Raw genomic sequence first — 26420 nt, forward strand, 5'->3', positions numbered from 1 at the left:
CTCTAGTTTAGCTCTTAACTTTATTTCTCTGAGGACATTATTTGGTAAACTGTTATTTAGGTTATTGAAGGGTAATTATGTCAGGGGGCATTAAAAACTGAACAATAGCACATTTTCTGAGTCGGGTCATGACTCAGCATCGCTTCGATAATTTCCTCCCACTAACTTCAAGTTGATGGGACAACAGCATAACTGTGGTATGATAGATTAATCTCACATTGTCATGAATAAATTGGTCATCAAAATGTAAGGAAATATATCACGTCTTTCAGCTCGAAGAGATTATATTTAACAATATTGCTTTAGTAATGAATAACTAAGTAAAACATGGTCTATAAATAATGTTTGGTCCATGCAGTGACTAATGCTGCACTGCTTGCCAATCAAAGCAGCATCATATAGGGGCTGTTCATGCACTGATGGAAACAACTATAAATCAGTTAGACAAAAGTATCTGTGATAAGTGCTGACATTCTGTCAGAGATTTTGTGTTATGGGTGCTACTGTCTGTTGTTCTTCTTGGGAGATTATCTTTCCTGTAATATCTCTGTCTCTCTGTTTGTCATTGGCTTGACTTTGGCTTGAACCGGGGGTTTAGGTTACATCACCAGAAGAAGATACAGCAAAGAAAGTGAAAAATCAGGATTTTGTTCAGGGAATTGGAGTTCTAAAAGAGATCCCTGCTCAGGTTTTAACTTCCTTCTCCCTGCTGATTTCTCCCTGTCAGGTTCTACTGGGACTTCAGCATGCTCATGTTTATGGTGGGCAACCTGATCATCATCCCTGTGGGAATCACCTTCTTCAAAGATGAGACCACCACGCCCTGGATCATCTTCAACGTGGTCTCTGACACCTTTTTCCTCATGGACTTGGTGCTGAACTTCAGGACTGGCATTGTGTTCGAGGACAACACTGAGATCATCCTGGACCCTGAGAAGATTAAGAAGAAGTACCTAAAGACCTGGTTTGTGGTGGACTTTGTCTCCTCCATACCTGTGGATTATATCTTCCTCATTGTGGAGAAGGGCATCGACTCAGAGGTGTACAAGACGGCCCGAGCGCTCCGCATCGTCCGCTTCACTAAGATCCTCAGTCTGCTGCGACTGCTGAGGCTGTCCAGACTCATCCGCTACATCCACCAATGGGAGGAGGTAGGCTGAGATTCAACATTTATAATTCAATGAAAGGGGGCAGTAATTAAAGGCAGGGTTGGTAATTTTCGAGAACTATGATTTTGAAAGTAGCCTTCTCTCCGTTCTCCGTCTTCACCCACCCCCTCCCCTCGGTGCTCCCTCAAAAGCCACACCCCTCACTTACATGCACTAACGCCATTGGTCCAGAAGCTGATTTCAGCTCATGCTTTGAGTGTAGGCTCCTTCATGTGTGAGGTAGAGAGGCTTGGTTGGTTTATTAAACGTGTACGGAGTGCAGACATTCAGTCCAAGTTTTTACGAGTTTCAAACTGCTACAGATGACAGATTTGTGTTCATTTCTTTTTCATCACATGAATTGTTAATTTATGTCAGGACCTAATCTTTCCTGTTTGTATGTGGTCAGCATTATCGGCCTGGAACACATACTTACAAACCGTGTGTAGGCAGAAGATGGAAAGAAATAAATACATGAGGGGTAAACCTTATCAGATGCAGGGTAGCCTCAGTGTCAAAAGTAGATGACATCTAAATCTAATACAACTGTAATCTGATTCATGGATAAAATATCACCCTAAATGTGTTTTTGTTGAAAATTGCTGCCATTTTATTTATTTATTTATTTGTATCATTTAACAGTATTGTTAAATCTTACAGTCGAATTAAAAATGATACTTTTACCTTTACATTTTTTACATTATTATTATTTTTTACATTATTACATTATCTTTACATTTTACCAAACCCTTTTTTGTAATGGAGAGGTTGTACTTTTAGGTTTAATCTCACTAAATACAATTTTTATTTGAATAACAATTAATTTAAGATAGTTAAATAAGACATGACAAAAAGTTATTTTTTTTTGTTTGTTTTGTTGTTGCTTTTTTCATATTTTGCTGTTGTGAGGTCCCACATTGAGAAGTTTAGATGGAGCAGCTTTTATTAACTGCAGGTCAAATCCTTTAGAGCTGCGTTGACTACCTGTGTTTAACAGAAGCCAGCCGAGGTTGGGATATGAGAACAGTATACCCAAACCTTTTGAATTGTTTTCCATACAAAAGTAATCTTCAGTCTAAGTCTGTGATTAGCACGTCTGCAAGTTCCACCAATCTGTATCAGTTTGTCAAACCTGTGTCGTCATTAAATTCACTGTGCACCTATTAGACTCTTTAAGGTAAGGAATCATTTCTTTAAACATACACTTCTAAAAGTCAGGGGTGTGATACGATTTTGCTCACAAGCAGGAAACGTAACTTGTTTGTGTATCAGATCCATGAGTCTGATCAGGGTCTGCTCCAAACTTTACTGGGTTCTTTCTTAGCCTATGCTCCACCTTTCTGCAAAGTTTCAGGAAAATCAGGCCGGTAGTTTTCCCTTTATTCCGCAGCAGAAAAACAGCAGACATATGCACAGACCAAACACATGACCTCCTTGGCAGAGGTAAAAAGAGAATCTACTCTGACTGTGCTCTAATAAATAAAACAATAATTTGATTCCAGTGCACTGGTTTATATCACGATGCAAGTAATTCTGTTTGTACATCAAAACAATCCTCCGCTATATAATTACCTCCTGACACATAGAAAAGGAGGTTTTACCATGCTGCGTAACAATAAGCCTGATAGCTGGATAATAGCTTGTCACAACACGATGTGCTGATGTAGTTAAGAATTCATGAAAAATTCATTTGTGCTCATCAGTGGTGAAAATGAAAAGGGATTTTCCAGGGAAACGAGCAAAACCACCAGGGACTTTTTTTTCTTCTTTTTTTCCTTAATGTGGCTTTTCAACCACTCAAAACATCTAACAGCTGGAAATGGATGCTGACAGGCTGGCTAACTCAAGTACTCTGCTTTCTGATGACATTACACATCAGGAAATAAGATTTATCTTTGGATAGCTGCACCATCCCTCATATCTTTATGTGCCACACAAACACAATTAACCCTGCTCTGTGCATCTTGCGTATACAAACGGAGGATCCCTATTTGGGCCAACCCAGCATCTATGAATATAACGTGTGTTTCCACGCTCTGAAAATAACCAGCACTCTTCTGATTACAGAGTGGTAATTTGAGCCTGACGGGAGCCCTGATTACTGAGAAACACTCACAACTGAATGCTCTTTTGCTCCGACTCAGCCGTGCCCCAATCAGCTTAGTCCTGAGCTCTTCTCTGCTCAGCGCGATCCAAACATGGCTGGCTGTGTTTCACCTCGGCCTGGCTCAGCTCGGCTCGGCTCAGCTCAGCTCAGCTTAGCTAAGCTTACTTCAGAGGGGGTTTCCTGTAAGATCATCTTAATGTTGTGTTTATTTTACTGTTTAGCTTAACTGTAGGCGAAGAAGATACTGCTTTGGAACCACACTGGGAATTAAAAAAAGGATGACCTACAGTTTTGACGTGATCTTTAGATGCTTGTGTGTGTGTGTGTGTGTGTTTGTGTTTTGTGCACAGAGATAAGCATAGTCAGGAATAAATGGAGCAATTTCCTGAGGCAGGAAGCTTCCATAAAGGCTCTCCACTTGCCCAGAGGATGCCTTTCAGCTGAGCAACACATTGATGGAGTCTAAGTTTATCAGTTGAATTTTGTCATGGGGTGTTAAACTCATCGGGTTCGATAATTTCCTCCACATAACTTTATTTACATTTTCCAGATCACAGAGTCATTATCCATGTACAACAGACAATACAGAGTACACAACAATACAATCTGTGGGTTTCAGGCTGTGAGTCGTGGTTTCAGTAATGTTGTTGACCCACATTGGGGTATGACAGTGACACATGGCCAGGTGCCGTTCTGGTGTCGGGGGGGACATTAAGTCCAGAAGCCTCATTAATCATAATTGGGGTTTTTCTTTATCACAGGGCAGGGCCTCGCGGAGTATTTACCTTTGAACCTCTCCAAATTAGCAAAGGCCATTAGCCATGACAGAATGTTCTAAAAATAGTGCAGCGAGTAGTATTTTTAGCTTTTATAGCCTTAGTTTTGTTCTACCAAAGATTTTCTATTTACAGCTCCTGAAGAACTTTAAATTGGTGTGGATTTTTGTACCTCATGGGGACTTAGAGGAACGTCTTACAGTATGCCTCTTTGGTTTGTAACCTGAACATGCATAAAAAGTGTTTTAAACAAAAAATCTCATCCTGATTTCTTTAAACAGTCAAATGTGTGACTGAAGCTTTGACAGGGAACATGTACAAATAAGAAAGAGGCAGCTGTGAGTAGCGGAATAGAAAAACGTATTCCTGATGATCTTCTTTGCTTTTCTAGTTCTTGAAAAAGAAACATCAATATTCATTCCATTCTGTTTCAAAAGTAACACAGGAGCCATAAAGGACATTCGAACTGATGTGGTCAACCAATAAAAAACAACACTTTGATCCTTATTTAGGGTCAGAAATATGGGTGTTACAGTTGCTCTATGGTCTCATATAGCATAGCATAAGGAAATAACGGAAGTAAAAATGCAAACAAAAAAAGTAACACGTACCAAAAAGAGAGTTCTGAACAGTAGAGATATTTTACATTGATAATTAAAATTCAGTTTTGGCACTGAAATCAACCCGGGACACTGGCACCCAGAGGTTCAGTAGGAGGCAGAGTTTGATATTCAAGAGAGTGCCGAGTTTATGGCAGCGAGGTCTCTGAGGTGACGGGATGAGTCACCGCAAGTTCCGACTCGGCTGCTCCTAAAAAACTGTAAATTCACAATAGAGTATGCTTATTCACGTCTCTAGACACACACTCGCAGTATCTGGCCTAGATCACATGCAGGACGGTTCTCAAGTCTCATGTGAGAAAGACGCTTTTTTAAATAAAAGAAAAACCATCAAATTGGCTCACAAAAGTGCTTCCAGTATTCATGAGCATCTATATATAATATTCATATATGTGCAGCATCTGGCCTACTTCCCTTGTAAGACAGTTGTACGTCCCGAGTGAGGCTTTTGCTTGCAGTTTTGCAAAGCCTCCAGTTGGCCCAGCTAAATAAGGATTACCAACCAATGCACACATGCATGTTAAGCTACCCCCATACTCACACACAGAGTGATAACAAGGCCAGCATGACCACAGTGTGTTTAGTTTACGAGGCTGTCAACACACAAAATGAGACGTTGTAGAAAAATGAGACAGAAAAGAAAGATCTGCCTGGGCTTTTGAGTGAACATGATCTTGAATGAGTACAGAGCCAGGAGCATGCTTGTTCATTTTTTTCCCCATCTCAGCCTGACACGCCAATAGAAAATTGGAGAAGTGACAGACAACACACCTTACAAAACCCACACTAACCCACACTAACCCTACTAATTAAGATAAGATAAGATAAGATGACACGTTATTGTCTGTTTGCACGGAAATTAGTCTTGCATTACAAGCTCAGAAAGCCTCGCGTCCCAATCACATCACAGACCAAACACAGAACTTAACAGCACAAGTTACATTTAAAATCACAGTGCAGGAGTGACATCATCATCCACATCTTGTTATACTGTTATTTATCAAGGTATCTATGAAGTGATTTTTTGTGTACCTGAGTGTTAAGAGAACATATCCATTAACAGAAATCCATGCCTTTCCCTTCATATTTTATGATTATGGTTTTCCTTCCCAATTCATAGTCTGAAGTCTTCATTGTGATAAATCCAGAGTTGTGATTAATTGTGTGTTCTCTTTTGGTTCACTTTGGTTTTTTTCTCTATTATTCTCATTTCCAGACATAGAAGACAGATGCTTGTTTTGTTTTTTTAAAGTTCTTTAAGCGCTCCATTTACTGTCTGCCAAGCATCAAAGCACACGCAAACAAAGCAGACAAGCAGCTATTGACAAAAATAGAGCTTTCAAAATGTGATTACTGGAAATAATTTGCCAGGTGTCCGGAAACAAAACTCCAAATTCATGTTAATGCGGCTGAATTATAAATAGAACACAGCATGCTATGTTAACATCAACCTTAAAAACATTGAAATATGTTGTGTTGTGTTGTTGTGCAATTTATTTGTTTTTAAATTGCAAATAAAAAACTGCTGGAAGACTAGGATCTAAGCCTAACTACAGTATCTAAGTGACAGTGAAGAATTCATTCTACACATTGTCTAATGAATATACTGTTGCCATGTAGTTTGACACATGAAGAAATAGAATATCTCTTTGAATAATTGATGAAGCTCAAAATAAGTTCTTCCTGCAATGTATACATATACAAGTCAACTGTATGATTTTTTGTTAATGAAACATGTTAGCTGTTAATGACTCTTCACTTTTAGCATATCACTAAAAGTCCTCTTCATTTTGGCCATCAACAATGCTGGATTTGATATCCATCACAACATTTTCAGAAGAAGTAGAAACTGTTATTTATTCCCCTCACACATCTATCTCTGTTTTTTTTTCTTTACCCTATCTCCCTCGGTCTGCCCATCTCCTCTCCTCTTGACAGATCTTCCACATGACCTATGACTTGGCCAGTGCTGTGATGCGAATTTTCAACCTGATTGGTATGATGCTACTGCTGTGTCACTGGGATGGCTGTCTTCAGTTCCTTGTTCCCATGCTGCAGGACTTCCCCTCTGACTGCTGGGTCTCCCTCAACAAGATGGTGGTAAGCAAAATCTGCTGTGTGTGTGTGTGTGTGTGTGTGTGTGTCTGTTTTGTGTGTGTGTGTGTGTGTAGGTGTGTGTGTGTGTGTTTGTGTGTCTGTGCGTGTGTGTGTATCTTTGTGAATGTGAGTTGGTCGAGGCTGAAGGTATTTTTTTAGTCATTTCATAAGTCAGGCAGAAAAATGACTGCAAAAACAGAGTATACAATGAATCCTCCATGGAGAAAAAAAGGCGTGTTATTTGCAGATTGGGGAATTTTGTTGTCTCTTTTTGCGAGATAGATGAATAAAGGACCATCTTATCTTAATAGAATATATTTAAGGTTGAGCCTTCACACACACACACACACACACACACTCTCTCTCTCTCTCTCTCTCACACACACACACACACACACACACACACACACACACACACATACTGGACCATCCTCAATTAAACCCACTCTAGTTAAACCCAGGAGATTTGCCAGTGAACAGAAAGCAGAGATGAGTGATACAAAATGAGACATTTTCTTCTCATTTAAAGCAGCACTTCATGCAATCTCTTCTTTTGGCATTTCTCTCTCCTTTACTTCTCGTCTCACATGTTCTTCCTTTTCTTTACCTGGCTGGTGGCTTATAGCCATGTGCTGATTGGCAGACTATTAGAAAAATATTTTCAACACATGCTGGCATGAAAGTCTCTAGAGTCTAGAGAGCAAGTTGTGCAACACTTGAGCTCCATTAAAAAAAACAATTATGTAACCAGACCATTAAAAAAACTCTTTATTAAAGATCAGTGGTAATTTCTCTTGAAACTTTTGACCCACTCACTTGCTCGTCCAACCTCTTGAACTCTAATCGTTCTCTTCAAATGCAGCTTTAAAACTACAAAATAATCTACTCAGTTCACAAACATGATTATGGCATTGAGTGAGACCAATTCATTCTTAAAACTGTAATTGTGGATTAATTGTAGTAATGCTGTATTAGCTCATGGAATTCCTGCAAAAGTTAATTCCCCAGTTGTGCCACCCCAGTCAATGTGTGCTTCCACCCCTACTTTGAAGTGCAACAAATACTATACTATATACTGTATATTAAAAAAAAAAAAAAAAAAAGATAATCATGGATTTAACTGTCTTGGAAATGTTTCACTTATAATTAAATGATTGTGATAGTCTACAGAAAAGACACACAATGATTTAAAGTTAGTTCACATCAGCATAATCTGGCCTTTTATAGCCAAGTATGTAGGTCCCAAATGATGTCAGTGGATGACTGTTACCTCATGTTGTAGCATCGAAAGATGTACTGCAAATCATTTTAACAAGCTTGCCAGTTAAACTATTTCCAGAACATCGAAGTTCAGCAGACAAGATAAATCCTCCCTTGTGCTTCCTCGTTTATGTTGCAGGCTGTTTCCTAAGCTGCCTGACGCTGCAGTTGCTCAGAAATGAGAGCTGTTTTTTTCCTTCCAGTTTTTGCAAGATGATCGGTGGCATTGAGGCCTGCCAAACACTCTTGAAGACACTCTGTTTTAGTGTTCTGAGGAACAGATGGATCACACACCCACTGACCCTGTGAGACAACACTGTTGTTTCTCTCTTGTCCCACCACTCTTTCTCATTTTATCCCTGGCCATCTTTTTCTGTGTCTCTCCCTCTCTTAACACGTATACATACTGTACACACACAAACGCACACACACATACTCTCCTCTATCTCTGTCAAGGACAGTGATGAAAGAGCTATCGTTTACTATCTTATAAAATGAACAATATCCTAGCGCACTGTCGTCATTCTCCGTCTCAAGTAAGAGACATTTACATTCAACATAAGTGAGCAGAACATTTAACATAAAAATGCCTCCACTACCCACATTTAGCCGATAAGTCCATTTTAGAACAGCTTTAAAATATTATTGGATTTCATTTGCTTTACCTAAATGTTAGCACTGATCTCATCAGCTCTTGTCTGATAATGATATAGCACCTGAGAGCAATGTTTCAGGGCTTCTAGTGTAGCTGGAGTTTGTTCCAAAAATCAATAGAAACTATCCAGGCCAGGACTCAGTCATCAATGTTTGCAATCTCAGTAACAACTTGAGAAGAGAGTCATGGGGTTGAGAGGCAATGGCAATGATCAGCCATATTTTATGCAAACATCTGGTGATGTAGAGAGCAATAAAAAGCAAAATAGTCATCATAAGTGATATGTCTGGGATTGCATCACAGTCCATACATTCTGTCTGTTTTGCCGTCACTACATGGACTGTTTTTCTGCTTGAAAATATGGCCAAAGAAACTCTTGTGGAAGATAATACTTTGACTACAAGCAGTGAACAGAATGCTTCAAAAACACAATATTTTGGGTTGACCATAAGATTATTTTTTTTTTCTGCAATTTAAACTTTTAGTAATATAATGACTTTAACAAAGGTCAGATACTTCTAAACTGCAGAGCAGTACACCAAATAAGAAAATATGTTACTGGTCATTCCTATTGGATGTTATTGAATGTTGCATCGTCACTTTATCTATATTCGGACTTAAAGGTAAGCTCTTGAATGAGAAATGAAATGGATTTACATTGACCGATAAAATGCCTTATTTTGGTACTTTAGTACTCCATCTGGAGTTGTGTTCTCAGCAAGCCTTTGTTGTAGAAAAAATGAATCCAATGCAGAAATGCAACACATGCAGTTCTTCAGTGTCCAATTGAGGCTGGCTCCAAAGCCAAGGAATCCCCACTAGGTTGATGTGAAAGCCTCTGAGGGAGAGGCCACGGTGCCCCTGTGGGTGTGGCAGCCTGCAGTTCTGTGATGCTCCCTGTCTCAGGGTAATCAAGGTCAGAGATCCTGGTCAGAGCTGCTTTAAAGGAGAGACGCAGCGTTAAATGATCCCTCTCCTCATGCTTCTCCTCCAGCTGACTGGCTGTTTGCCTGCACTAGACATTTATTGGATTCCAACCTACCTTTCCTTTACATCATCCATGCACTTAGGATATGGATCTGCAACTATAGATAAAGAAACAACACGTGATCCACAGACGGGTACTCTCATTTGTAGTGAGATGCCTTCTGTGAAATGCATCTCTAGCCATATAAAATAGGAAATAATCAGAACATTGGCTGTTTTCCATCCTTTTCGTCCTGTAATGCATTCAGCTACATGCTTCAAGTAACTCTACTCTACAAAACAATATATGTGACTTGTAAAACACGTGTGCAGCAGGCTCAAAAATCATGCTTCTACAGCAGAGTGTTCAAGACACCAAATCATTTTTTCTGTTTTTGTAAATCAATACATGGATGACACACACAGGTGGTAGCGTGGTCAAGTATCCATAAACCACAGTGTTGAAAATTCAAATCAACATTTACATCTATACATTAAGCCTACAGAGAAGCGAGAGAAGTACTTGGAAATTGCTGCAATTACATCTAGCAAATACATCAAGCAAAATGTCTGTGTAGGTTCTCTATCATCCATGTCATGGTAAATTCTAAACTAAAACAAATGGTAAGTTCTAAACGTTATGCTGGACAGAGCTCCATCCAGCAGATAATTTGAATAAGCCTCTCGGAGGAGACGTGAAATCAATCCAGTAGACTTTGGATCAAGCTTTGAATCATCCAGCAAAACATTCCACCAAGTAGTTTTAGTTTTAGTTCAACACATCCTCCAAGTTATAAGTTAATGCATCAGTTCTCCTCTAACCAAGCTAAATATTTCAGCCAATGTTAGCAGGTGCAGGTAACTTTTATCGTAAGTTTCCTCATTTGATATCATAAAGTCCTTCCATTAAACCCCACCTTGTAACACTCTGTGGTTTTAAATAATTAAAAAAAACATGAACCCTCTACTTCTAAATAATACATCTTAATATTGCTAACAATATATTTGTTTTAATTGTCACTGTTAATGACATGTCAGTTCTTTCAAGCAATCAAAATCCCCAATGTTAGTTTCACGTTATTAGCATGACTGGCTAACACACACATAGACGCACATTCAAGCAAGAGATGAGCGTGCCAGCAAAACACTTCTTCCCCATTCTATGCTTACACAGCCATGAATCATGAATGTCCTGTACTCCCTTTGTGTTCCTAGCTAAATGTATTATGCACAATTAGCCATCACCCTTGCTGCCCACTGAAGAGCGATTGCAGATGAAATTAACACAATAGCTAACTTCATTTGTTTCCTCTTTCTCCCTCCGCACACTGGGTGGTATCGATGTAAAATGAGTTTATTCTGTTACTTTGAAGGCTGTCATTTTTATTAGAAAGGGGCAGCTGTACACTGCGTCCGTTAATTAGCTAATACCTCAAACTTAAACACATCATGTTACTGCCGGTCAGGATGTAACTGCCTCTGGGGGTTTTCACATGTAAAGAAAATGTACATGCGTATCTGCTTTCTAGCAAAGAATTGACGTAAATTAAAAGATGATCCACTTATTTGCCATACTAAAAGCACTGTAAGGAGCTGGTGAGCTTGGTTTAGCAAAACGAATAGAAACAGGAAGAATCAGCTAGCTTGGCAACCAAACAACTCTGTTATAGTAATCTGCCTCGCCATGAATAACCTATAGCCTGGGATGAAAACTGTTATTGTTTCTGCCTGTTACAGAGTGAGACAGACACATGCAGTCATGTGTAAGACAGTGTTCATTCTGTGCCTGAGCTTTGGGTTAGGGCCTCCTACTCCTGCAGCTTACCCATCCGTAATGTGGCCGTCATGCTAATAGGGTTTTGGAGGGATTCAGCTCCAGGTCTGTTAACCGTACGGGCAACAGGGATGAAGTGCAGTCGGAGGTTGGAGAGTTATTAAATGTTCTCTTAGGGTTTGTTGGAAATATGGAAATGTCTTAAGGGCTAGGGATGATAGGGAAGCAAGGACTGCATTAACTAGGCTAAAGCGAATAGAAATTGACCAAGTGGAAAAAAAAGTGTTCATAATCTTAAGAGGCTTCAAACAGTCGTCTTATTGTTCTCTGTCTTTTCTCAAAGATTATGTGCTCCAGTTTATCTACTTAAACAAATACAGACAACAGATCCAACTGACAGCTCAAGACGGAAATGAAACTGAAGCCGGCCCCTTTCAGCAGGAAAACAAGAAAGCAAAAGCTGTGGTGTCAGACTCCGATCTCATCTTGATGTAAACAACGTCAAAACACACAATTTCAAACATTTAATATCAGCCTCTGGCCAGCATGTCCTCTTTCACCTTCTCTAAATAAACAACTAAATCTGAATCTCAAATTAAATGCAAATAACCCTGGAAAAATACAAATGAGTTGAAACCAGTCAATCAGTGACTGAAACAGCACTCATCCCAGAGAGGGACAAAAGGAGATCAGATCTCACACACACACACACACACACACACACACACACACACACACACACACACACACACACACACACACACAAACAGCGGTAAACTCTGGACAGTGTGTGGACCACAGCTGTTTGAGGGGAGAATGTGAGGTTCAGCTGCCTGTGGAGGACTTACTGATGTGTCTCACACAGGAGAATTAGGGTTGACTGAGTGTGTGAGCACCAATCAAAGGCAGACAGGGGGAGGCAGATGTACAGGCTCCTCATTAAACACAAGTTTTTTTCTCCCCTTTCCCCTTCTGCTCTGCCAACACGAGGCTAGCCTACTTAGTGATGATGAGGCTCTCTGCCAAACCCCGAAACAATCACCAGACCCAGAGCTGTATATACTTCACCAGGAATATCTAACTCTTTTGCCCTCTTATTCATAATTAACTCATTTTTACATCCCGTTGAAAAACTCCATCATCTTGAAATTGTCTTTGCACTGTGCTTTAACAGTAGTCCTTTTACAGAGGTCATAAGGTTAATATTACCATGGCATAAAGGAAAAATATTAAATAATAATAATATTATATTATTATGTCCATCTCGACAAGAGAACCTGGTATAGATGGATATAATAACCTTGATTTATCTTTTCACCAGCTGAATATTATTTGCCATTGTTTTCTAAAAAATAAATCCGTCTGCTTGCTCCTTCTCTCTTCTGTCTCTCCCTACAGAACGACTCGTGGAGTGAGCTCTACTCCTTTGCCCTCTTCAAGGCCATGAGCCACATGCTATGCATTGGATATGGAAGACAAGCCCCAGAGAGCATGTCAGACATCTGGCTGACCATGCTAAGTATGATTGTTGGAGCCACCTGCTATGCCATGTTCATTGGCCATGCGACTGCACTCATCCAGTCTCTGGACTCCTCCAGACGGCAATACCAGGAAAAGGTGAGGATATATTCACCTATATATAATTTAGGGACATTTACTGCTCCAATGAAGCCTTTAACAAAAACTTTAGACTGATATATACGACCTGCATTGATCCTACGGTGTAGCATATACGCAGGTTTGCTTAGCCCTGTAGTTATGGAGAAGCCTATGGCCTCAAAAATGTGACTACACATCAAAATAACTGATTGGACTGCTGGATAGCATTGTATTTGCTGCATTTAAAATAGTTCTAGTATCACCACTGTTTTCAATATTCATCAGCTCCGACTCCAACTTCAGTCGCCATGGTTTACTATACACAGAATTTGGCAGAAGTGAAAACTGGCTATATAACAACCATAGAAATTGGACTGCCAGCTGGTTTTTGTTGGCAGAGTTTTGCGGAGCTATGTGGACACATCAACAAACAAGTATGTAATACTGGCCACTTTGACAAAGGTACAGTGTACATTTGACACTGATGTATGCACCAGGCTAGTTACTACAGTAACTAAGTTGCTAAATCAAGCCAAGGTTGCCATAACGTCTGCTACTAACTTTTTTGTTTGTTATTAATGGTAGATATTTCTCCCTCCCTATGTACACTCTTTATGCAGAGCCAAATTGCTGAGCTATTTAATAAAGTGCTAATAAACCCTTTCGTCAACATGAACCTTTTTTGGGGGAATCAATCCAGCAGAAACATGGCTTTTCAGAAACAATGTCCTGATTACTTTGGGTTTTCCACAGCCTGTGCTTCATTAGTTGTTATTGGAAAGAGAAGTTCTCTCTACCAAGACAATAATCCCTCTGTAAACTTTGGGTTGTGTATTCTGTGTGCGCTGGAACAGGCTTCCTGAAAAAAAAAATACTGCTGATTATATAGTCAATATTTTTTTGCAAATAGAGTGGACCAAAACTTTAAAGTTGTACTGTTTGAGAACACAAGTACACAGGCTACTGCGAGCGTCGTATACTGATAGAAAAAGGGTGATAGTTTCACTTGAGTTTATTTTTGCATCACTGGTGAAATAAACCAAAGGGGATAGCCAGAGGCTTACCTTACTCACACCCAGGTGGCCTCTCTGGCTCGCACCTGGCAAGATGCCATGAAGAGATTTAATCACCAGTGCTTGTCCTCTAAAACAATGCAGATAAGGTTATCAGATTTGATATAAACAGAGGAGGTTTGCACATTTGATTCCAACACTCTTTGATAGGAACAGCATCTGTTCCATTAGTTCAATATTCATAGCTGCAGCTCGATGGGCCTCAGCCTGTTTGTCATCTGTGTACAACAGCAGATCAAAGCTTCTGGTGTCTGCAGGCCAGGGAGGGAGCACGCTCCTGCTTTATAAGGTCAGAGTGTCAGCGGTGCTTTTGTCTTGTTAGCATCCTTAGATCGTGGCTGATGTGGACATGTCTTATGCTATCTATCACTCGAACACATGCATGCAGACTAGCACACACACACATCAGAGTGATCAGTCAAGCTTTGTTGTTTAGCTGGAGCCTCTGGCCAATGTTTAGAACAAAGACTGATTAGGTTTACATCAAACAGTTTTTAACATTAGCATGACGTGTTCTTCTTACTTTACTCTTCTGAGTCTTTTGGCTCGGTTGTGCATTATGATTGAGAGACCATTTTAGTGATTTATTTTGAGGTCATGATGTCAATACAATTCCATATTCATAATGTTAAATCCAAAGCAGACCACATCTCCTGTGGGAGAAGTTGTAGTGCTATTTAAAAAGGTAATGAACCAACTGTATTTATATGTCGTATTCATGAGCATGGTAAAAGCAGCAGGGAATGTATCAGTATTGATCTGGGATAGATCAACCAAAAATTCTTCATGTGTCTGGGTGTCCAAACATCTTGATGCTATGTGACTCCAGTTTCCAACTTTTAAAAAGACAGTAGGAATTTAAGAGAAAGACAAAGGAGCATGCAGTGATGGAGCTTTGTAGTCTGCAGCTTCAGGTCAGCAGACGACCCTGCCGACAGATCTCTCTTATTCAGCAGAATCTTTGAACATATCTGAAAATTTACTGTCAGGAGGGGTTTGAAACAATCAGTGGTTTCTATTATTAACCATTTCATGGTGTTTTATATTCTGTATTGTTTTGTTTTTCATTCAATTATTTTTGCCATTATAAAGAGTTCAATAGTAAAAAAAAATACCTTGCACATTCAAAACATTAACTTCTGTGCACAAGTTAAGATCATGTGTGCACCACATATTAACTTGTGCATAGCTAATGTATTGTCTGTACCATTATACTTTCCTGAAAATATTTTTTATTTTATATTAAATAGTGTATTGCTATCTTCAAAGTTTCTTATTTTTGTTTTGCTTCATAACCTAAAAAAAAGGGTGTGAAGTGAATATGTCTGTTTTTTTAGAGTGTGCTGCTTGATATGTGCAGTGAATCTATCCTGGAGTCTGTTCTTTGTCAGTAATGTGTAGCTGTACTCTGTGAGTAGCAATGGTCTCATTCTCTTCTTCTTTCATGATGCAAACTCATAAAAGAAGAAACACAGTGGCAACACAACTTATCCAACACACTGTCCTGCTCCAGTGCCTCCTGACTGTTTGTTCTTTATTAACCACTGAACTTGCTGTCCGCCATAAGGCATGCCATCATAGAAAAGGCTACAGAGCTATGGTTGGAACTCGCCTCGGTTACAAAACAGATTACTTGTCTGAGATAGTGTAAATGTTAGCGACAGCATGGGCGTGTCGTGACATAAGACAGGGTAAACAGTTTGCATCAGTGTTAGGACAGAAATGTTATAATATCTCACACGTTCAGCATCTACTCCTGTCTGCACACAGACACTACTGTCTAAAGAGTGCCATGGAGTCAAACTGTTTGTGTGAGTTCAGCATACTGGTACCTTTTCTGCTCTATGAGGAGGAGTAGCTGTGTGTTTCATATGTGATCTGCCGATCAATTGAGAATTCATCATCACGGGCCATAAGAAATTCTGGTCTTGAATGATGCAGCTTTTTATATTAGACTGTGATGTTTTAAATTTGTAAATGAAAAAGAAAAGGTTAATGTTCAACTGTTATTCAACTTGCTGCAATTTTAAATAGAGGACGTGATACATTTCTGTATGGAGAAGATGCATTGTGATTCAGTATGCTGTTCAAATGCATTATGTCATGGCTAAATGAGGAATAAAAATATACCGTAAATTCCGTACTATTGAGCGCACCTGGATATAAGCCGCACCGGCTAAAAATAAGTAAATAAATGTATTTGTACATATATAAGCCGCACTTGATTATAAGCCGCAGGTGTCCACGCTATAACAAGAGTTATTTACACAGACGTAGGCTACCGGTAACATCCGCAAATACTGTAGCGTCCGTACGGACGTTAAAGGACGAGAGCGTTCAAATAATAACTTTTAATAACCCGATCACTGTCGGCCGTGACCACGCCGTTTACAGCAGAGAGCAAAACCATAACTTGCCGTAACAATCCAACTCTCTCCCCCAGCGTTCTCTCATACAGCCACTCAACACGTTCTCGCTGGTGCATTCACTGACTCTCCACATAATCGGAATTATGAACACATTATCAACTACTGACTTTACAACATGAACCGTTACAATACGAAGCCTAGCCGACGGTGTCTGTAACACGGCTGATGAAAAAGATGACCGTAATATATTTCACAAGAAAAAGTCCATCCATTCACTGCCTCAGAATGACTTCATTACTCACTTCCTCAGTCTCTGTTGTCGCTGTCAGTGTCATCTTAACGTGCAGCAGCTCTGTTAGCTTCTTTGACAGCCAGGTCGATCGCCTTTAACTTGAAAGCTACATCATATGCATTTCTCCGTGTGTTTTCCATGATGAGGGTGCGTGCATGAAGCGCAAAATGACTGATATTAAGATCCGATGTGACGAAGTCAAATGTTTTTGCGGCAGAAGCTCATTGTCCCCCATAAAAATTCCATGCATTAGCCGCACCGGAGTAGAAGCCGCAGTGCTCGAAGTGTGAGAAAAAAGTAGCGGCTTATAGTCCGGAATTTACGGTAGTTTTTTTCCCCGCCGATTCGTGACACAAATCTGTGATCCGATCAAGACTGAGCATGTTTGCATCTCTGCTGCTGCTAACATGATAAGTTGTTTATGGTCCGGTTTGACTTTTTGGGTGTGGTCGATGTTCACTCGATATCTACAAATGGTACGTTTCAGTAGTAAAAGTTCAACCATGGCAGCAGCATCAACCTCTTCCTCATGTTGAGGTGATTGGTGCCTTTATAACATGTTTCTCTACAACACGCCTCCATTCCCCTCCATCCCTCTTCTACTACATCTGTCCATTTGCCCTTGACTGTTGGGCAATACACCATCTGCCAGTAGATACTGCACATGGACTGAGGGCATTAGCCATTATGTAACTGTGCTCCTGTAACTCCTCCTCCATCACTTTCTCCCCCACTAAATCAATAGAGTGAGTGTCTGCGAGGAGGGAGGTGTGACCCCATGAGGCCATTTGGCAGTGAGACCTGGTCCAAAGAGCACTGATGTATCAAATGGAACTTAGGAGACAGTCTTTGTTGATCTTTTAACCAAAAGTCATTTACAAGAGAAATGCAATGGTAACTATTTAAAAACTAACTTTTGTGTTTTGGCCAAGCCAGTTTTGTGACGCCAATAAGACGGGGGAAAATTAAGAAAAGACACCCTCTACATGTTGTGCATTCATGATGCCATAACCCAATGTGAATTCAAAGACTGGGACACCAGTATTACACCGTTGGGGAATTAATACAAATGTACCAAGACGTAACTCTGTTACTTCTTTAAGTTCTTTGATTTTCATTTTTGATAAAGCTTATAACAATTTGAATTACAATTACAATTTTATCTATGTTCACACATTCATTATCAAAGTGACTGGATGACTGAGAGAGAAAGCCAACATACTAACACTACCTATACCAAAACTCTGATTTGCCAGAAGTATAGGCAGACAACTGGCCTTAAAAAAAACTCTGCCAGCTGGATTGTTGGAGCACTGACTACAGTCTTGTATGATTTTAAAGCTACTCCAGAGGAAAGTGAAGTCAAAGTCGCCATTGTGCTTGAGTCTATCCTGCACCACATTTTGGCGATAACATGTATGTATAATGCGTACAGGACAAAGTCTGGCAGTGCCACAGTATGTAATCAATATATTTTAAAACCTTTGACCAGGACTTGTTTCATGAATTCACTTCATGATGAAGTGCAAACATGCAAACAATGCAATATTTACAATGTTTGCTTGTGTTAACCGTTGGGATATATTTGTAGGTTTCTCAATGTTTGTTACAATGATTGTGTGCCCTCAATCATTGTAACAATGCATGAAAATTTCATAGAAAAAAAACACATGTAGTTTAGTTTATTTGAGTTTATTTGAATCAGGGACATTGTACAAAAAGAAACATTTGTCTCAGAAGAGAATAGATGCTTTGTACCAGATTTAGCTAACTAGCTAATTTACATTTGGGCAGGTGATTGCAAGAGTAATAGTGAGTGCATGTATGTGTGTGCCTGAAGGGGTGTTAATATATGCAAATGTGTGCGTATTCTTGTCATCCCTCTTCTGTCAATAAACTAAAGAAGTCTGAAGTCAAATGAGGTTCTATACACTGAGGACATCACACATAAAACACACACACACACACACGCAGATATAAAACTTGTCACATTGTGATCCTTGACGTTCAGTGACATGGCCCATTAATATGAGGGCCAATTCAATTTCTCTCTCTCCTCTGTGGCAGCTTACAATGACAGCCATGCATCATGCCTGCAAGCCACAAACGAGGGGCTTTATGTCCCATAAAAAAAATACCCCACATTGCCTGGCCTCCTTAAGTCCAGAGGCTGAAAGGGACAGATTGGATTCAAGAGATGTAGAGACTTGAATGGTAATGATAAAAATTCAGTATGAGGATTTTCCTCATGTATACGGGTTCTAAATAAATGTGTGTGTTCGTGTGACAGACTGTCAGTGTTAACTGACAGTGCTTGACATCCATCAACTCCCCCATCGTTGTCTCTGTAGTTTTTATGCTTTTATGCAAAAATGAACACAACCTTGTGGAAACCCAACATGCATTATGGATTTCATATTTTGCTTTTTATTTTCCTCTTGAGAGAAGTTGATGAATAAATGTAAGCTTTGCTCGAAGTGTGTGCATGTATTTTTCTTAACCTTGACGCATGGACTCTCACTCCGTCACGCTGACTCTGAGTGACATGGTCACTAATCTAAGTTAATGCTGAGAAAATCGGAGTCAATAAAACTCCACTGAACTCCTTCGACAGCCACTTTTTAAAGAAGTGAGGGAATGAGAGGCCTAGAGTGAGAGAGAGTTGTCATGTCAGTTTAATTGAGACTGCCAAAGTCGGAATCCTGAGGCAGGAAGCACTTAATACGAGCCCCCCGATTTATCCCCATGCTTGATTGAATCAGCCGGATATTGTGTAAATAAGCTGCATCTCTATTCTTACTAACCCTTGACAAATGGGGAGGAAATGGTCAAGTTTAAGTGGAATGCGTTATGTTCTTTTCGTATTGAAGTTAGGTCCAAAATTAATATGTAACCATTTGAGAAAATGGAAAAAATTCTAAAATGTATGAGGAGATGGTTGAGAAAAACAGCCTTTAAGGATTTCAGTTAGAGCTGCCATAATCTCTGTTTATAGCTTCTTTCTCTATACATAATATGTAATAATAATAATAAACTTTAGGTTTACAATGTGCTTTACAGGATAAAACAACAGAGTTATGATCATAGGACAGAATTGCTATCAGTAAAAACAACACTAAATAAATTGGAAAAGTAATAAAAACATAATGAAAACAATCAAAACAGATGTAGTGGGAGGATAAAATTAAAGGATCATAGGAATGCTAGCCTATAAAGGTGCATTTGAAGAAGTGACTTGAATGAGAAAACAACCTTTGCCATCCTAATCTCCTCTGGGAGGTTGTTCCAGAGTCTGGGGACCCTGGTGGCAAAAGCTCTGTCACCTTTGTTTTTTAATCGGGACCTTGGAACCTCCAGGAGAGCAGTATTTGATGACATCAAAGCCTGTGACTGTACATGAGAAGTTAAAAGGTCAGACATATAACTTGGGCTCAAACCTTTATGAGCTTTAAAAGTGATGAGTAGAATTTTAAAATCAACTCTAAAAGTAACTGGCAGCCGATGTAAGGATGCAAGTATGGCAAGATGTGTTTGCGTCTCTTGATGCCTGTTGAAATCCTGGCTGCAGCATTTTGTACTCGCTGTAGAGAGGAGAGAGATGTTTTGCTGCAGATTCAGAAGTGGGAGTTAAAGTAATCACATCTTGATTAATAAGAGCGTGAATTACTGTTTCCAGATTTTTGGTTGACAGGAACAGGAGTTAATATGGCTGCTCAAAGTGAGATTTTGATCAAATAAAACGCCAAGATTCCTACACTAGTTAGTCATGAGATGGGAGTATTAGTCTGTAAGTTCAGTATTAGCAGAGTGTGTAAATTCTGGGACAACCAATTATGAATATCCTTCCTTCCTATCCGTCCTATCCTATATGTACATATATATATATATACAAGTAGTGTTTTATTTTCTGTTTGTAGTATGAGGACCTTCATCTATTGGAATTTCAGCATACTTTCGCTGTAACAGCCTCGAGAGCAGGATGCATTGGTCACCTCACAACTTACTCCAAATTACTCCCAATGTCGAGCTTGGCAAACTGTAAAAATGACATTTCAAGGAAAATGAAGTCTGGAGGTCTTTCATCTCTAGCAACAGATCCAAGATACTATATCATTGTAAGACCATAGCCAATGAGTTTCCAAAAGTGTTGTTATAAATTAAGACTGAGAGAGAGAGAGAGAGAGAGAGAGAGAGAGAGAGAGAGAGAGATTACAATTGGTTGGAGTAAGAAAGAAAGAGGTTGTAGTAAATTGTTCAAAATTATGCTGTACTATATGTGGTGTGTATGCATGCATTCATTCATTTATTTATATTGTTGTAAAGTATTCTTAAAATAAATAAAAACTACTCAAATTGACTTCATCTTCTCCAAAATTATGATTTTATTTTTAATTTCTCTGGAATTTATACCAAAAAAACAACAAAAAACAATTCAGGTCTTCATATAATGGTGAAAATCCTCTCAAGGGACACAATATTAATGTGTCCTTAACTGACAGCCAGTCTGCACTGTATTAAAGATACTGTGATTTGCTGTGTCATCCAAGCCACCAGGGTCAAGCCTCCATTTTGTTCTGTAACCCATATGTCACCTTACAGTGTGACAAAATGTAATTTGCTCAACATCATACCTAAAGTATGTGTCATGGACTGTTACAGTCAAGGTCACTATCAGCGGCCCTCTGCTCTTCCATACATGGTGTGTCCTCATGATTTGTGATGTCAGGTCATGAGTCACTGGCAGGAAGGTGTAGGCACTTTAAAGATTAATAAATTCCTCTTGATACATGTCATACAGATGCTCAGAGGCAGCTGAAGATCATCCTTTGTTCTACTCACTGCCCTATTTGCACCTCAAAGAGAATTTGTAGTATATGTGCCATAACGGCCTGGAGAAAGAAGCTTTTGCCAGGTGTTTCGATTGCTGACCTGAGGTTCTTAAGTGAGTCTCCAGAAAAAGCACTTTATCATTATATACACTGCATACATAATGCAATACAACATTATTTGTGTTAGATATTTGACTTTTCTTGATTTTTTTCTCTGTTTTCACATACATTTCTCTAATTTTCTCTCTGTGCAAGATGTTTGATAGTGGCGATGCCAGATTATGTCTGGGCCCTAAGCAAAAATTCATTGGGGGCCCCTCCCTCCCTTTCATTGACAAACTTTGGTTTCCACAGAAATAATGCATGCCACGCTAAGCCAGGCAAGGAAAGGGAGGGCTGTCAGATGGGGTCCCCTGAGGGAGGTATCCTGCTGTCACTGCAAAATTGGCACATTTTGAGCCACTGCATTGTTTTTTTAATTTTATCAGCCCCCTTGGGAGCCCCCTATTGGCCAGTCACAAACTGCGCCTCTGGTGTTGGATTCTTGTGTTTAAATATCTCAAAGTCACTTTAAAGGGGCTGATGTCATTTTTTTCCTTGACCCTGAATTTAAGTTCATTTTACTGCTTATTGAAAAGCTTTCATTATGTTCCCTGAATCTTTAATTGTGATTCTTAATATGAGGTTAACGATGAAAACTGACAGGCGTGACAACTCTGACTACAAAGGTGGAAGGAATAAAAAACAGACCTTACTGATAATACAAACGTCGTAGGCTGTCATCAATTTCTTTCTCACTACAAATGATTAGCACTGCAAGTCCTGAAAGTGTTGTCAATATGATCACAACATCAAACTCTGTATAAAGGATTTGAGCTGTTTTGTCCTATTTTTCCATTCATAGCCTGGGACAGGAGAGGTTCTATGTTGACCCTCTTTTCAAATTCTAAACTTTTTCCACACATACTGTACATAAAACACTTTAGAGCTACTGTGATTACATTTTGCTTTGTTTCAGTCTTGGCCACCCTCGTAAAGAAAGCTTGTTAGAAGTCAAAGGTATCAACAAGCTTGTTTGGGACTTCAGACTTCTTTAAAATATTGATCCCCGCTTACTGTCTTTTCATGCATGAAAAGATTGTGGGGTTTTTTCCAACTTGTATATTCAAATCAAGTTTGTTATTTCACAAGCCTGTCTGCTACTGTAGTTACACAAAACAAACAGATCCTCACTACAGTTATAGAAACACATTTTAATTCCACTTTCCCCACCTTCATGATCTTACGTGTTTTGTAGCATCAGGGAGGATATTTTTGTTGAAAAGAAGACGATCACACGATTGATAACATAGAATATCAAACAAACAAACAACAAAAAACAAACCCAGAAAACATGGGTGTACAGTGAATGGAGAATAATTGCAAAATGTATCCCCAAGCTGACACAGTGCCATGCAATTCCACCTTACAACAAAAGCTATACAGTAGATCCAACAGCTGCTATTTTCACAGGGAATCCAGCCATGAAATGTGTTATGGACCGTTATAATGACTTGAGAGGAGTGGACAATGAGGCTGCATGTGATGTAGATGAACAATACAGTTGTGGATACATATAATGGTGTGAAGCACCTGAGTGAACAAACACTATGACGTTCTGCAATCGACCTAAATTTCTAGCCTTCTTCTAGCCACATACTTACATATTTATCAATTCTATCATAAAATATAAACATCTTCCTGTCCTGGAATAGTATCTCCAGTACATGAATGCCCATTTATTCCATTTAATTATTAACCTGTGACCTTTTTCTTAACAGTCTACACAGAAAGTGGAGTTCTTCATGTACATTTTCCTCAAACAAATAATTAACAATTTTTAGAGAGAAAAGTCCCAGTGTAAAGCCACTGTTGATTTGCCCTTCAAAATAAAGCTCCAGAGTAGAAAGCCTGCTGTGGTTAGGTTGTATAATAGAGGCATCTTCCTTCTCGAAACACAGCAGAGCATGATGAATCCTCATGGGCTTAGCAGAGCTGTCATGCTTTCTTAACACCTTCATCGCAGCTTTTCCTCCCATAGCTACAAGGTGTAAATGGCTCACAGGATCATCATATTGCAGGGCTGTACACTGAAATAAATGCACACATGCTGATACCAAAAATGGGCATTTTTACAAGTCTAAATGTGACATGATTAGTGTTTGATAAGAAACTGAAGAATTGATGATGATAACTGTGAAATCTCTTTCTTCCTTGACAAACAAAACATGTCTAAATCTTGTTTTTGTCGATTTAAGTTTCCATTTTAAACTCCTCACTGCCTCCGATTCCTCTTTTCATCTTCTAGTACAAACAAGTGGAGCAGTACATGTCCTTCCACAAACTCCCAGCTGACTTCCGACAGAAAATCCATGACTACTACGAGCACAGATACCAGGGCAAGATGTTCGATGAGGAGAGCATCCTTGAGGAGCTTAATGAGCCTCTGCGCGAGGTATGAAAACACCCAGGCATCCTGTGTAATGTGCTCATTCACCCACAAATGCACACTGCCTAACTCTTCAGTGAGTAAGTGGAGTGGAATACATTCATTATGGTGCTTGGTTACGGTGTCTTTTTCCTAACCAAGTGGTTAAAAGGTTATTACCAGCCTTTTTATCTGTGATTAACTGTTTAACAAGTGCACTTATTTGGGAGGGAATCAATTAAGTGTCTACTGAATATTAGAAAGAAAGAAAGAAAGAAAGAAAGAAAGAAAGAAAGAAAGAAAGAAAGAAAGAAAGAAAGAAAGAAAAAAAGAAAGAAAGAAAGAAAGAAAAAAAGAAAGAAAGAAAGAAAGAAAGAAAGAAAGAAAGAAAGAAAGAAAGAAAGGAACAGATGGGTTAAAAGGTGCGTTATCAAGATTACTAGAAATAGCAAACAGAGTGAAAAGTTTGCTTATCTAGATTGGATAGAAAAGCAATGACCTGTAACCATCACCACATGTAAAACTGTGAGTTTCATTAGTTCAACCCAGCAAAAAAACAAAGCTTAATCTTTACATATTTTTGTACTGATGTATGAATAAGGTAGTTTGATAGTTTAGCAATGGTAATATCCTCTTGTGTGTGCTGTAATGTGCTGTGATGTTACATAACAATCCCTTGCTTTATCTTGGCCCCATTTAGGAGATCGTCAACTTTAACTGCCGTAAGCTTGTGGCCTCTATGCCACTTTTTGCCAACGCTGATCCCAACTTTGTGACAGCCATGCTGACTAAACTGAGATTTGAAGTCTTCCAGCCCAAAGATTACATCGTCAGAGAGGGCACCATTGGCAAGAAGATGTACTTCATCCAGCACGGGTCGGTCACCGTCCTCACCAAAGGAAGCATCGGCATGAAGCTAATGGATGGCTCATACTTTGGAGGTAAACGTCACATAATCTGTCACTTTAGGATTTTAAATTACTACTCTTAATCTGTTCTGCCATCTGGTACTCTATGTTTTATGTCGTAATATTTCAGAAGATATCTTCATAAAACTGAATCGGAGAAAATGTGAAATATTCCTCATAAGAGCATAAAACAGCAGATTTGCTCTGTCTTTGATTTTGAATCTGTTCCATTCTATCATGTTCTTTTTCCTCTGTTGTACACTCTTTTCTTTAGCAGTCAGTTTAAAGAACAACTCATCATTGCTTCCTTTGCTCCACTGGACTGTTGTCAAGCAACCCAAACTATCTCCTGCTCTCTTGATACTTGTTTATTTTCATGGTTACCACTGACCAATTACTTTGAATTATTCACATGTAAATGTTTGAATTTACCATGTAACTAATGCATTTGTCTGTTGTGTGATTCAGAGGCGTCCGATTGATAGATTCAGACTCGACTGTCTGCTTTAATCTGAATTCCTACCTGTATTCAGGCTCAAATTGGCACCTCTTACCTCTATGCTGGTTTTATTCAGCATATTTGATAATTATTGCTGTAATTCCCCACACCTGGCACCCACCCTGTGTCACAGTCCAAAGGCATTAAGAATAACAGTATTGAAATAATCAATCTTCTTGCTTATTAATCTCTTGGTCTTATCAATCGTGCGTCTCACTTTTGTCTCTTTCATAATCAACCATAAAATCCTCGCAGGAGCTTTAAGTATCAAGTAAAACATAGTTCTTACTACTCATAACATTCCATATATGCATGTATTTGTCTAGTTAGAGTGGAAAACCAAAGAAAAGGTAAAAATGAACTGCATTTGGAGGTGATGCAGCCCCTTCTGTTCCACTTTCTCAGAATGTTGTTCCTCTGTGGCTTGATTAGAGGAAGAGGTGTGTCTACTGCCTTCCCTACCAATAAACCAAGACAAACACGCACACACACACACACACACACACAAACACACACACACACACGCACGCACACGCACGCACACGCACACACACACACACACACACGCACACACACACGCACACGCACGCACACGCACACACACACACACACACACAGCTCTCAGTCACTGATGTGGATTTGCCTGAAGCCCAGCGTGTCAGCAGAGTTGTGCAGATACATGGCACACTGAGGCACACACACATTACACATACCGACAGCCAGTTAATAACAGCTAATTAGGCATAACAGTGATGGTGGGGCCATTTGTAATGTCAAACATAGACTGTTCAGAATCAGGGGGAAAACTGCAGGTCTCTCTTCGTAAACGAAACTGTTAGTGGGTGTTGTTTACAGGGATATATCTGAAGTAGTGTATGCACATGTAAGCAAAATGAATATAGGTGCAGGACAACAAAAGTATAAACTGCAGAGAAAAGAGAAAGGTGCTAAAAATAAAGTGCCTCATCGGGACCTGAACAG

General features: G+C 39.4%; 1 protein-coding gene across 1 annotated transcript in view; it reads left to right on the plus strand.

The window, feature by feature from the left end:
* hcn2b (hyperpolarization activated cyclic nucleotide-gated potassium channel 2b) overlaps positions 1-26420 on the plus strand; it is a 35330-nt gene that overhangs the window by 1446 nt on the left and 7464 nt on the right. Inside the window, exons 2-6 of the mRNA XM_079350271.1 lie at positions 728-1151; positions 6590-6751; positions 12802-13020; positions 23913-24059; positions 24733-24973. Coding sequence (XP_079206397.1) covers positions 728-1151; positions 6590-6751; positions 12802-13020; positions 23913-24059; positions 24733-24973 — 1193 coding nt within the window. The remainder of the gene's footprint in view (positions 1-727; positions 1152-6589; positions 6752-12801; positions 13021-23912; positions 24060-24732; positions 24974-26420) is intronic.

Source organism: Symphodus melops (assembly GCF_947650265.1).
Source record: "Symphodus melops genome assembly, chromosome: 8".
Classification (NCBI taxonomy): domain Eukaryota; kingdom Metazoa; phylum Chordata; class Actinopteri; order Labriformes; family Labridae; genus Symphodus; species Symphodus melops.